The sequence below is a fragment of the Perca flavescens genome, chromosome 3 (genome assembly GCF_004354835.1).
Source record: "Perca flavescens isolate YP-PL-M2 chromosome 3, PFLA_1.0, whole genome shotgun sequence".
NCBI classification, from domain to species: domain Eukaryota; kingdom Metazoa; phylum Chordata; class Actinopteri; order Perciformes; family Percidae; genus Perca; species Perca flavescens.
This window is the reverse complement of record NC_041333.1, coordinates 34,952,099-34,965,233: the sequence shown is the minus strand read 5'-3', so window position 1 is coordinate 34,965,233 and position 13,135 is coordinate 34,952,099. Positions and strand designations below refer to the sequence as shown.

General features: G+C 41.4%; 2 protein-coding genes across 3 annotated transcripts in view; one reads left to right on the top strand and one right to left on the bottom strand.

Annotated features, from left to right (window-relative positions):
• Positions 1-565: 565 nt before the first annotated feature.
• aqp11 (aquaporin 11) lies at positions 566-5,105 on the top strand. The gene is made up of 3 exons (XM_028571652.1): positions 566-1,494; positions 3,367-3,483; positions 4,096-5,105. Exons 1-3 carry the CDS (start codon positions 897-899, stop codon positions 4,194-4,196), a joined length of 816 nt encoding a protein of 271 aa, XP_028427453.1. The 5' UTR covers positions 566-896; the 3' UTR covers positions 4,197-5,105.
• Positions 5,106-6,679: 1,574 nt separating this feature from the next.
• The window catches only part of clns1a (chloride channel, nucleotide-sensitive, 1A), a 14,841-nt gene continuing 8,385 nt past the window's right edge, over positions 6,680-13,135 (bottom strand). For both annotated transcript variants that reach the window (XM_028573787.1, XM_028573789.1), the window contains 3 exons: positions 10,438-10,611; positions 7,270-7,336; positions 6,680-7,130 (listed from right to left, as the gene is read on the bottom strand). In XM_028573787.1, the coding sequence (XP_028429588.1) occupies position 7,130; positions 7,270-7,336; positions 10,438-10,611 (242 nt within the window). In that variant the 3' untranslated portion in view covers positions 6,680-7,129. The remainder of the gene's footprint in view (positions 7,131-7,269; positions 7,337-10,437; positions 10,612-13,135) is intronic.

Genomic DNA, 13,135 nt, shown 5'->3' with positions numbered 1-13,135 from the left:
TATGGTTTTCATAGTGATTTCTGATTTCATGTATTAACATATATCTCTACAGTTTTCTAATTGTAGGCCTACACTTAATAAAGGTTACAGTTATTTTCCTAATTAATCTGGATGCATTTTGGGTTTATTTGGGTTCTAATGTAATGAGGAAAATGATACTAAGAACAAAAAGGAAAGCAGATACATGACATGCATCACTTATTAGTTATCTTAACATACAAAAATACTTATTCTTAAACTATTTAATTCCATGACAGCATCACAGACCAGGTTTCAGCTCGGACCAGTTTAACATTGTCTGACAGACTTGTTTGCTGCCCAACAGACACACTATTTAGTATTTTGTCACATCAATGTCCACAAAATCCCCACACAACTCATTTAAGGGCTGAAAATATCAAGAAAAAAACTGGTGTGGGCTAAATCTGCATCAGGTATTGGGAGTTAAATGAGAGAACAGAGAGGGATGAGACGACAGGGGGGAGACAAGTTTAGAGAGAGAGAGAGAGAGAGAGAGAGAGAGTGAAGGTAGAAGAGTGTGGATGGGAGGTGTAGAAGATAGGGAGGAGGTGTGGTGGGAGAAGAAGGGAGCCAATCGGTGGAGGAGGAGAAAAGAAACTGCGGAGTTCAGTGACTTCCGCAATCTGCACCATGTGAGCTACCGGGACTGAAGCCTATTTGCTCCCGTTTGGACCCCGCATCCTGCGGGATAAAGCAGCAGCAGGAGCAGCCCGGCGGAGCCGTGGCTTTCATCCGCCAGAGGAAGCGAGATCTAGCGATAGAGAGAGCCTGGGGAAGGGGAGACATCAGCGGCTGAGTGCACATTTCGGGGTCTCCCAGCAGGCTGAAGGCACAGACAGTCCCCCCCCAAAAGAGAGCGCAGATCAGCCGGGAACATGACTGCGGACGTGGCAGTGTCTCTGTGTTTGCTCGCAGGGATCGTCGCGCTGAGCGACGTGACCCGCAGGTTGTTGTCCAGGGCCCTCGCGGACACCGGGCTCTCGGTGTACGCGGCGGAGCTCGTGTCCACCTTCCAGCTGTGCTGCTGCACGCACGAGCTCAAGCTGCTGTCCGAGGTGGGCGGGATTGAGACTCGACTCGCGCTCACTTTGACGTACCTGGCGTCCGTGGTCCACGGGCTCACCTTCAGCGGGGCTATCGGCAACCCTTCCGGTACGCTCGAGCACGCGTACCGCGCCAGGTTCTCGGGCGGTTGCGCCGTGGGGCGGATCGCGTGCCAGTTCGCCGCGGCCGCCGCCTCACGAGCAGCGGTGCCGGTGATCTGGGGTATTGGGTTGTCGGGACTGCACGTGCGACACAAGCTGCACGGTTACCGGTGCATCAGCCCCATTCATGCTCCGCTGCCCGAGGCTGCAGCCGTGGAGCTCGCATGCGCCTTTGCGGTTCAGACGGCTATAACCCACACGCGATCGGTGGAGGAGAAATACCGCGTGCACGCGGTAGCTGCGGTCATCGCGACAGTGGTTTATGCAGGTACGACGCCGATTCTACTCTACTTTGTGGTTTGTCTTTGTTGATGAGTCTCAGTGTCTTGCTCACGAGCACTTTAGCAGGGCTCGAATTGCATGCAGCAGAATTGTGTTTCTTCAGTTTATTATATAATCTATGTAATAAAACACAACAAACGAACAACAAACTTGAGCTTTTAGGTAAGACAGGCTTTCTTCCTTAGCCTGTGATCACACCAACAGCTGCTAATTTAGCCCTATCTCCTTTCTTCTGCTCCACTCTCAGTTTATCAGGACTTTGTCCTGTGGCTTTTTACTCTGAAATTAGAAATGTGCAAAGTACAAGAGATAAGAGAGCAGTGGTGTAACGAACCGGGCCCCTATGCAGGATTATCAAGGCGGGCCCCCCTATACAGCACGTGATGACGGTGCAATGTCCACAAGTAGCCTAGGCTACCATGAATAGGACAGGATAGGATCATAGAGACACGGCATATAAGAGATGAGATGACTGACAAAATCAGGAGTAGCCTACACGCACCACCACAACAACAACAAAAACGCATGGAAAAACACACAAGGGAAGTCCTTCCAGGATTTCGTGGCCTTTTTTTGAGATTGTTGCAGCCCAAAATGTCTGATTTCACAGTAGCTTTTGTTAAAAATTGCGTTGTTGTTATGATAGCCTACTTGTGATTAAAAACATACTTTGCCTAAGTAAGATTAAAAAAAAAGCCTGATGTGCGTAGGCTATAACACTGACAACAATGTCAATCAGTATTTCCCAAAAGCCCAAGATGACGTCCTCAAATGTCTTTTGACCACACTTTCAACATTTAAGATATTGGAGAAGTTTTACTTTTCTATCTTTAAAAAAAAAAAATAACTTCATTAATAGATTATCCAAATAGTTGCCGATTAACTTATGCTAATAGTTAACAACTAATCGATTCACTGATTAATCTTTGCATACATATATAATACATACAAATCATACACGTTTTGCACCTACTATACTAGAAGATATTGTAATTATTCAGTTTTGTTCTAAAAGGAAAGCAACAACTTCAATGTGAACACACTTCATAAGCAAAAACCTGTATAGAATGAATGTACCTCAGTGTATCTCATGTCCTCTTCTTGATGCGTCACAGCTGTTTGAACTTGGTGAACATAAAGCAATCTCCATCTTTCTACTAAGAATTACAGAGCACATTAAACACTCCCTAAAAGTTCCTACAGGCAGCATGGTGGCCCAGTGGTTAGCACTGTGGCCTCACAGCGAGAAGGTCCTGGGTTTGAATCCAGGTTGTTCTGGGGCCTTTCTCTGTGGAGTTTGCATGTTCTCCCCATGTTTGCGTGGGTTTCCTCCGGGTGCTCTGGTTTCCCCCCACTATCAAAAAACATGTACTAGGTTCTCCAGTCACTGGCTCAGATGGTCCCTGGGGCTGTGATTGGCTGCCCACTGCTCCCTTGAGGGATGGGTTAAATGCAGAGAATGAATTTCACTACATGTATGTGACAATAAAGTACCTTTACCTAAGTGAAGATTTACATTTTCACAGACAGGAAGTCAGAATGTATCGAGAGATGGAAAAACACAGTGTTGGTTTGGGTGTTTTCATGGGATTTGATGACAGTTAGAAACATATAGAATAGTAACATCTTTAATCATTTAAATTTATTTCATTCAGAACTGTCTCTAATGTAGCATCGTGTGTCCGTGTGTGTGTGTGTGTGTGTGTGTGTGTGTGTGTGTGTGTCCGTGTGTCCGTGTGTGTGTGTGTGTGTGTGTGTGTGTGTGTCCGTGTGTGTGTCCGTGTGTGTGTCCGTGTCCGTGTGTGTCCGTGTGTGTGTCCGTGTGTGTGTCCGTGTGTGTGTCCGTGTGTGTGTCCAGGTGGAAGCGTGACAGGAGCCGTGTTTAACCCGGCGCTGGCCTTCGCCACACAGTTTCGCTGCAGTGGAAACTCCTTCCTGGAGTATTCTCTGGTCTACTGGCTGAGCCCGCTGCTGGGTAAGACCCACCGATGCATACAGATATCAGGGGGATCTGCAGTTAACTTTTAAAACTCATGTCGAAGAATATGGAAATGGACTTTATTGACCATCACGCTGCAGGACTTCCTGAAGTTAGACAAATCTTTAACCCTTGAAGAGTTTAAGGTTGCTTTCACACCTGAGCTGTTTGGTCCCTACTTTTTGAAACCACTAGTTTAACTTGTTTTTTCTTTTAAGATTATTTTTGGGGCATTTTTAGTCCTTTTATTTTTCACAGGACAGATGAAGACATGAAAGGGGAGAGAGAGAGAGGTAGAATTTTGATTTGATTTATTTAATTGTATCAAGAATGCCATGAACATGAAAAGACATCTAATACAATCGAGGATAAAAACACAATAAAGTCCAGGACTTATTTCCATTGTGGTCCTCAATGACATGCAGCAAAGGTCGAACCTGCGGCTGCTGCGTGGAGGAGGAAACCTCTATATATGTGCGCCTGCTCTACCAATTGAGCTAACCCGGCCACAGTTTAACTTATTTTTGATTATGTATCCGCAGGGCACCAAAGGTTCTTCAGAAACATTGATTTCAGCTTTATCAACAAGTTGTTTTTTTGCCATTCCAGGTATGATGAGCTCAGTGCTGCTGTTTGATAAACTCGTCCCCCTGCCGTCGATAAAATCATCGGCTCTCCATCTCCCCCCGGAGACCAAGAAGAGGGCATGAGCATCGCCGGCCTGGCAGCATTTTAAACCCAGATGTGGGGATGTTGTAACCGATACACTGTTAACACCACTGCTGATTTCAGTTACCACGAGTTAGAAGAAGAAGAACAGCACTGATATGCACTTTCTTTTTAAAGACTTCAAGACCTCAAGAGCACATCTTAGAAGCTAGAAAAGAAAACTAAAGACTCTAATTATAGTGTTTTTGTAAGATAGATCTCCTAAAGAAGGCATGCAGAAATTGATGGACCATTTATCTTGACTTTACGAGGTGGTTAGTTGAACACTAAAAGCCATTGCGATGCTTGAGTTCTTTTCAATTTAAAACCTTTTAGACACTTGAACACTTAGTTTTTTTGGATCACCACCTCAGAGCCAACACCAACTGTTCCAAAAGCACACTGTAAATGTCAAATGTCTGTCCTAGTAGATCTACCATTATAACTAACAAAAGGTTTGCCTTGTACTTGCATGACTTTTAGGCAGATTACAGCATGTCAGTGTGAAATTCTGCAAAAAAGTATTGTATTTACAATAAGTTACCAAGTTTTTTGTGTAATGGAACAACTCACTTCACGCTAATTCGCTAATTAATCAACATTTACGATGGAAAGATGAGATTTATGAAATGTTCTAACTTAAGTATGATATTACTTTATTTGTACACTTCTTAACAAAGTTACAAAGTGCTTAACAGAAAAATGATTAATGTTTGTACCTGATGTGACATTCCAGAGCCAAGCACATTGTAGGAATGTACTGTACACACGTCTTGGGTTAGCTCTGCACAGATTTAACTTGTGCCTTTGTATTCTCTGTAAAAACTGGAAAGGCAGATTAAATTACTGTTTTGTCATACCCCATTTTGAAAAAAAGATTTTTAATTTTTTTGTTGTTTAAATAGTGTGCAGTAGGGCATTTACTTTATTACCCAGTCTATAAAAAAAAAAGGTTACTCAACATATGAATCTTCTTTGATTTCAAAGTAATTTTTCCATCGTAGGGCTGTCAGTCCATTGCTTTGGTCCAGACTTAATTACCTCAACAATTATTACAAAGATTGCCATAAAATGTTGTACAGATATTCATGATTCCCAGAGGATGAATTCTACTGACTTATTCTTAGCTTTTAGTGGAAAATATCACATTTTCTATTGTTATAAGCAAGCAGAATACAAAAAAACACAGCTCTTTACACGTGAGACAATACGAAATGTCAATTTAAGACTTGCCAATATGTGAGATACAATGCATTTAAACATAATCCAAGGAAGGTTATATATATCAACCATTGAATAGATTGCTATGACACTTGGTTCAGATATTCATGTCACCGTCAGGATGAATTGAAATAAGGTTTGGGACCTTTTGACTTTTTTTCCTTACACCATCATCAGGTCGACATTTTAATGTGTCCAATATCGTATATCCAAATACCTGCAGGTAATGACATTCCCATCAGCCTCAAACATACTTTGTGTATCGTGCTAATTAACAAATGTGAACATGCTGACTTTAGCATTTAGCTATTTAGTCTTGTTAACTTTTAACCATTTCATATATCCTCTATTGTTCCGTAAATATGGTTTTGCTTGATGAATTTTATAACATGTAAGTCAGAGAAAATGTTCTGACATATCTCAACAGGGGATAATTGTCTTTTCGGTCAACCTTTCCTTGTGCCATAACCTCACTATTTCACATCTCTGCTGGACAAGAAATAGCTGCCATCCCGTGTCCTTACAGTAGCCTGATTTGCTGTAAACATGTGTACCCCACCCAAAGAAAGGAACCCATACTACTGAAGCATATAATATAACTCAGCCTATCAGAGAATCATTGAAATATGGTTCAATGCATTTAATGCAAAGAGACACAAGAGCCACAAAGAAGCTAAGGAGGACAAAGAAAGGATGTGCTTGTCCAAACTTAAGGAAATTATGGATTACATTTATTCTACATTTTTGCAAGTTTCAATAATTTCCACAGGCATTACTTACAGGCTATACATACAAATACAAAATAAAATAAGGTAGTAATGTGTTCTGCTGATGATCGGGGACACCGTTTCAGAAAAGAGATGTGGCGTTTTTGCAATATGATGTTTCAATACTGTGAGTGCCACAAACTTAGCACCAGTCACCTCTATTGTATTTTACTGGAGGCAGAAATTATAGAGAAAAATATATCTAAAGACCCGGGCAAATAAATACAAAAATATCTTCATAAATAGTTTGCCACTATGAAATATAAACAAAATGTTTTCTGTGTGATTTGGCCTCTTAAGAAGCTATCCAGAAGGTAATCATTAAAATGTCCAGATGCTGTGCAGCTCACTGTTGTAAATGCAGAAAGAAATGTAAAACCAAACCTAGGAGATTAAAGACACTAAAAAGTGGAGTTGCAGTTTGTTAATTGTTTTTAGGTGTGCGAGCCCTTTGGGTTGTATCAACAAAAAAAATAAAAATAAATAAAAATGTATAGTGGAGTTTTCAAACATCAGTTTAATTAATAAATCAAGCAAAAGAATATCTTACAAAAACTATGCATTTATTGACAATTTCATACAAAGACATTAACTCTCCTTTGCAGAGAATCCGATAGGTACAAAACAAACTCAGCTTTTTTTCTTCTACAGTCAACATGATCTGGATATTTGTGCCTGCACCTCAATGGTCTACATTAGCTGACATGGCTGTATGCAGCACACTTTAATTATATGACTTGGACAAATTAGTAAAGATGAAGGTGACCAGAACGCCAATAACACAATACAACATGTGAGCTCCAATTCAACACAAGAGAAAATGTAAGAAGCTTCAAAAAGACTAGTGAGAGGATTACAAGTAAGAGCTTTAGAGAAGTGCTGCTGTCCTCGCCTCCAATCCCATGATGCAACACTGGTGCTTTGATTGGCCACTGGGATGACTTCCCTCTACAGAGAGAGAGTCAGATAACACACAAATGAACCAGACCGCTCACAATCACAATCTGATCGTCCACATTTATTAACAAAGACGTTTTCACAAATATATGTCTTTTGTTGCTACTGGTCAAATCTTTTATTTCATTACCAGTGCTCAACGTCCGCATCCTCAAACTGACCGGCCTCCATCGCTGATGCATCCACCTCCATACCGTCTGTCAACAAAAAAAACAACTCAAATTTTTTACTGCATCCCAAAAAAACAAAACCTTGTAAAATCTGCCATCATCTTTTTCCCTTTCACAGCAGATTTGTGCTACAGAAAACAAAATGTAGAACAATATTTTCTTTATAGAAATATTAATAAAATGTTGTATATTTATACAAATATCTGTCTTCTCTGTGTGACCTACTAGATACTACAAGTGAGAAGCTCCTTTAAATTTAACAAGGTAAAACAGAGTTAAGTCCCAGTTCAACATTAAGCAAATTAACTTGTTTAGAACCAAAAAGGGACCAACATATTATATTCAAGCTAAATTTCTCGAGAGTTTTGAACGTACGAAACTTTTAAATTCTATATTTTTATACTGACTTTATGCTTCCAAAATACCAAATGTTAATTTCCAAAAAAACAGAAGCAGAAGGTGTCTTAGACCCTCCTTCTTTAAAACATTTTTATGGGGAATTGTTAGAACCTTAGTTTACTGGCAGCTGATTAACTGGGTCAAGAGGAAGGGTGATGTAGTCTGGCTATCACAAGACCAAGTTCAGTCTTTTAAGACTGAACACTAGCCTGGGGAGTCTGCTCTGAATTTTCTACTGCAGAAGAGGCGTGATCAACGGGCATAGTTCAAATAACTCTGTACGGAATTGGATAGTCCTTCAACCAATCAGATCAGACCAACGATCTGGTGACAACCGCGACATCAACGGGTGGCTGCGCTTCAGCGGCCGCCATGTTGAATGTAAACAAGAAGCTGCTTCTCTATCGTCATCGTGTTAAACCCGCCAATAGCGCGCCAGGTGGATAAGCCAGTTTGTGATTGGTCCCCGCAAAATTGTAACGGAAGCAGGATAGATAAACGTACAGGCGAAATCAACTCAGGCTGGGTTTACCCAGTCTAAGGATGTGTGACTTGTGACTAAATATGAAAGTCAATGTGTCTGAATACTCCCCGTTTACATTGCTTTTTTCAAAACTAAGTCAACCTATGACTGAAAGATAAGTTATGGTTTCACTGTCCTTCCTTATTAGTCTTCAACCCAATTAGAAATGCCTTCCGATTACCAGCCGTTTCAGTGTATTTGCAATAGAGATGTTCCGATACCAGTATCGGTATCGGCTCCGATACTGCCTAAAACGCTGGTATCGGTATCGGGAACCACTGGAGTTTATGCACCGATCCGATACCACGTAATAAAGCCCTAAAGAAAATCTATGTTAAAATAGATTATTTATGTTCTTTTTCTGTTATAACTGACTGTCAAAGTGGACAATAAAAGAAAGTTCTGTGGCGTTCATGGTTTGTGTTTGTTCATGTTTCACAAAGATAGAAATCATATCACATCCATACAGGGATAGTAGTATACAGCTGTTAAAACATAATAAAATATATGACACACTGGTATTGGATCGGTACTCGGTATCGGGCGATACACAAGTTCAGGTATCGGAATCGGTATCGGGAAGCAAAAAATGGTATCGGACCATCTCTAATTTGCAAGAATCATACACGTTTTTGCCTTCCCATTCAGATAAAGCATCTTTGGCTGATTAGACCTCTTCCCAGGACTCTGTTGGTGTGTATAAACTGATAGACTGACATCTTCCTGAGCATCCAGTTAGCTCTGGTCTACCTGTTAGGGCAGGACACATAACATCTTTTTTTCCACACTTTTCACTTTATTCGACAGTGGCAGTGGATAGACAGGAAAGGGGGAGAGAAAGACAGCGGATGACACGCAGCAAAGGGCTGTAGGTCAGAGTTGAACCCGGGCCGCTGCAAAGGACTGAGCCCACATGGTGCGCACGCTCTTACTGGGTGAGCTAGAGGCCGCCTCATCTTTATCATTCTTATTGGTAGATGAATTTTGTGACGTAATAAATTCCCATCTATGCTCCGGCCTACCTTTAACCTGAGCAGAGGTCTAATCAGCTAGAAGAACTAAGAAACCAGGGCCTTTAAAGCTATATTGCGCGACTATTTTATATTAATGATCGTCCGTTACATTGACGCCATTACCAAATGAGTTGTATTAGCTTGGTTTAACGTAGTACACAGGCTTCACTAGTCAAACAGTAAATTACATAGACGTTTCCTTCAGTTTCATCATTATTTTGCACGTGGTGTATGGAAGACGGCACGTTAACCCATTCATTTTGTTTTGTTTCATGCTTCATAGCTTCTGGTAAAAAGATTATTGACTCTCTTGGCTCTACTCAGTTGCTCTGAACTTGCATCAGGTTAAGTAGCAACGGAACAAAGCTGCCTAAAGTTTTTAATGCTGACAGCAAAAAAGATTCATTCTAATGAACTGGCGAGTTAGTCTCGTGAGAGCATCCTGATCTGGCGAGCTCCAGTTCTCCTCCCAGATCAGTCTGGCATCTTGAGATAAGAAAAAATTTGGAGCCGTTCGCCAAACGACCGACCAATCAGCGTTGGTTTTGAGGCGGGGTTTAGGTGTGACGCAACGAGAAGCGACTGTTCAGTCTAAACAACGGGGCGGCTTCCACGGATGAGATGAGCGTAGCTATCGCAGCGAGTTTTATCAGAATTAGAAAGTATTCCTTCATTAAAAGAAGAGCAAAAAAAAAACGGCACTGGAGGCTTTTCTCGGAGGAAAAGATGTTTTCGCTCTTCTCCCGACTGGTTTCGGCAAGAGTTTGATCTGATTGGTTGATTTGGCCCCGTCTATCACCAACTATAGGTGGTGATAGACAGATGGTTTATCCAATCAGCTAACCAGGATTTCCGCCCCTTCCCAAAAGTTCTCCAACGGAAAGTTCCCAGATGGATATGCCGAGCAAATGCGAAGCGATCCAATCTGGCGGAGTCAGGTTACTGGCGAGTGGCGATCTCCTTCCTTTGAGGGATGGTCATCTGAAATGGCTTCTACCATTCAAAAGGAAAGGTTTCAAATTTTAAACAGGAACTCTTATGTTGCATAAAAAAGATGGGGCCCCTTTCTTGATTTCTTAAAGAAGATTAATGAAAAATGTCCAACATATCTGACTTTAGTCCATTATCAATGTGGTGTTATCGTTCGTTTTCAGTCTCTCCATCACCACGCTGTGTGTGTGTTTGACTCAAACCTTCAAATTCGGCGTTGGCTTCTTCGGTTCGGACCCCGGCCATGTGGTACTGCTGAGCGACTGAATGGGCTAACATCCCCTCCAGCCTCTCCAGCGTGGCCTGGCCCTCCTGCGTGAGCGCCGACAAACCCTCATCACAGGTGTAGAAGGACGGGATGTCAGCATGGCCGTGCTCTGGGTGGTGGAGGAGAGAGAGACGGTGGCTAGACGATAACAGCTGCCATGTGCTTGGTATACAGTATACAACTTAAAGTGCCCATATTATGAAAAAAATACACTTTTTCTGGGATTAGGGGTGTTATTTTGTGTCTCTGGTGCTTCCACACACATACAAACTTCGAAATAAATCCGTCCATGGTGTTCTGAGTGAGATACGGTTTCTGAATGTGTCCTGCCTTCAGTCTCCGGGTGAGCTGGTCAAAATCGGCTCGGACTGTGACGTCACAGTCCGAAATGAGCTGGCTAACCACAACCGTTAGCTCGTAGCGTTGCTAAGTCGTTCTCAATAGCAAAGCACTGCTACAACACACACAAGTTCACCATAATCTACAAAAGAACTACTTCCATGTGGGCCCTCATTTAGAAGTCTCCCAGCTGATCCTGCCTTGGAACTGACCGAAGTTGGAGAAACAGCCTTTCTTTTACTGTCTATGTAGCTAGCTGACATGATCTACATCTGAGCTACTGAGCATGTGCAAGTGCAATCAAAGATAGTAGTGAAGAAGAAGATGAAAAGAGGTCTCACTCTGTAGCTAAAACAGAAACCAGGTGAAAAGAGGATCTGCAGCAGTGAGAGAGAGCTGTGCAGTAAAACAAAAATATGGTGTTTTTTGAAAATTAAACCATGTAAACCTATTCTGGTACAACCTTAAAATACAGTTATGAACCTGAAAATGAGCAGAATATGGGCGCTTTAAAATGTATAAGCATTATATTAACATTTACAGAAAACACTTTACTGCAGCTGTACACAGCTATAAATACACCAAGTGTTTATTAATGTACAGTTTTTCTCAACAGTTAAAACTTCCACTATGAGGACATTTTAGATTATTACAAATGTTTTTTGATTCATTATCTGTTTGTATAGCAGCCTCCACGTATGGATGCCCAAAGGAGGAGTTCTAGTTAACAAAAAAAATTAAATCCGCTTACATTACTTCATTTATGCCATTATAGTGTGTTAAAAAAAACATTTTGATACACTGCTTATGAATGTTAAATATTCTTTAGTTGGATCCACACAGCTAGTCCACGCAAAAACATCACCAAAAACATTTTTAAATCACAAAGTATTAATAAAGCAAACGGCAAAAACAAGCCAGCCATAAATATAAAAATAAGGGATATGACTACATTTCAACAAGTAGACAACAGAAACGTATACACAACTTCCAACAGCCGGCATGAACACACCCAAAGAGCCACTTAACTAAGACAAACATTTTGAACTTCTCTCCACTTCCTAAGACAGCAGCTAATACCAAGAAATATATCTGTAACGTTTCAGTTCAACGCTGACATTCATCAGATAAATATGCTGACAGAAATCTGAGGAGGAACACCCCCGTCATCTTAAAATGTTGGGAAATGCTGTCATTATGGCCATTTCCTAAATTACCGTATTTTCCGCACTATAAGGCGCACCGGATTATAAGGCGCATAGAATAGAAGATACTGCAGTCAAACGTTTGACTGGGGTTACGTTATACATCCACTAGATGGAGCTGTGCTAAAGGGAATGTCAACAAAACAGTCAGATAAAGTCAAACTTTATTAAGTGTTCTGACAACTCTGTTCACTCCCATGGTAACGTTGTTAATGTTAATGAATGTCATGCCCATATTGCATATCAATCGAATTGTCTGCTCATTGGCTAAAAAGATAGACGGGTCTTATAGCATTTAAATCTAAGTGGTCCGAGAAAATGTCGATCGTCTCAACGTGGTCCCTGTTGTCATCGGCTTGTCCGCTTCCATTGGCCATATCAGAGGCAAACCTGAACGATTGGCTAATATGAGCTACCAATCGAAAGCTTAGAAGCTCGGGAATACGATGACGCCCACATCGATCATGTAGCGAGCTGGGCAGAGAAGCTAGCGGCGATAACAAGTGCGGGAATGGAAAACTGTTTCGCGTTTTTCCGTTGTGATTCGGCCAGAAACTTCAACATTGTGAGGCGAACAGATAGTTTTGGAATATAAAGCTTGGATATTACATTTCCTTGGACTCTTGGGGATTTATGAAAATCAAGTTTTGGGCAAAATACCACTTTGTTGCTGAAAGGACAACAAAAACAGGTACGGATGCACTCTCGACACCTGCGCAGATTACGGCTGAATTGTTTTATTTTCTGTTACTTTTTAACAGTTGTGTAACTGCTATAAATCATCGTATGCTTTGTATGTGGGCTTAAATTAATCATTAGAGGCTAAGCTTTCAATTGGTGTGTCGCATGGCTGTATATTTTGAAGATTTAATGCTTTAAAGTTATAAAACGCGAATGAGTGGAAGTTTAATCGAGGTTACAGCGACGCAGTGTCCTGTCAACGTGACAGTGATCCTTGAGATAAGGCGCTCCAGATTATAAGGCGCACTGTCGTTTGAGAAAATTAAAGGCTTTTAAGTGCGCTTTTAAGTGCGCTTTTAAGTGCGCTTTTAAGTGCGCTTTTAAGTGCGGAAAATACGGTAGTTATTT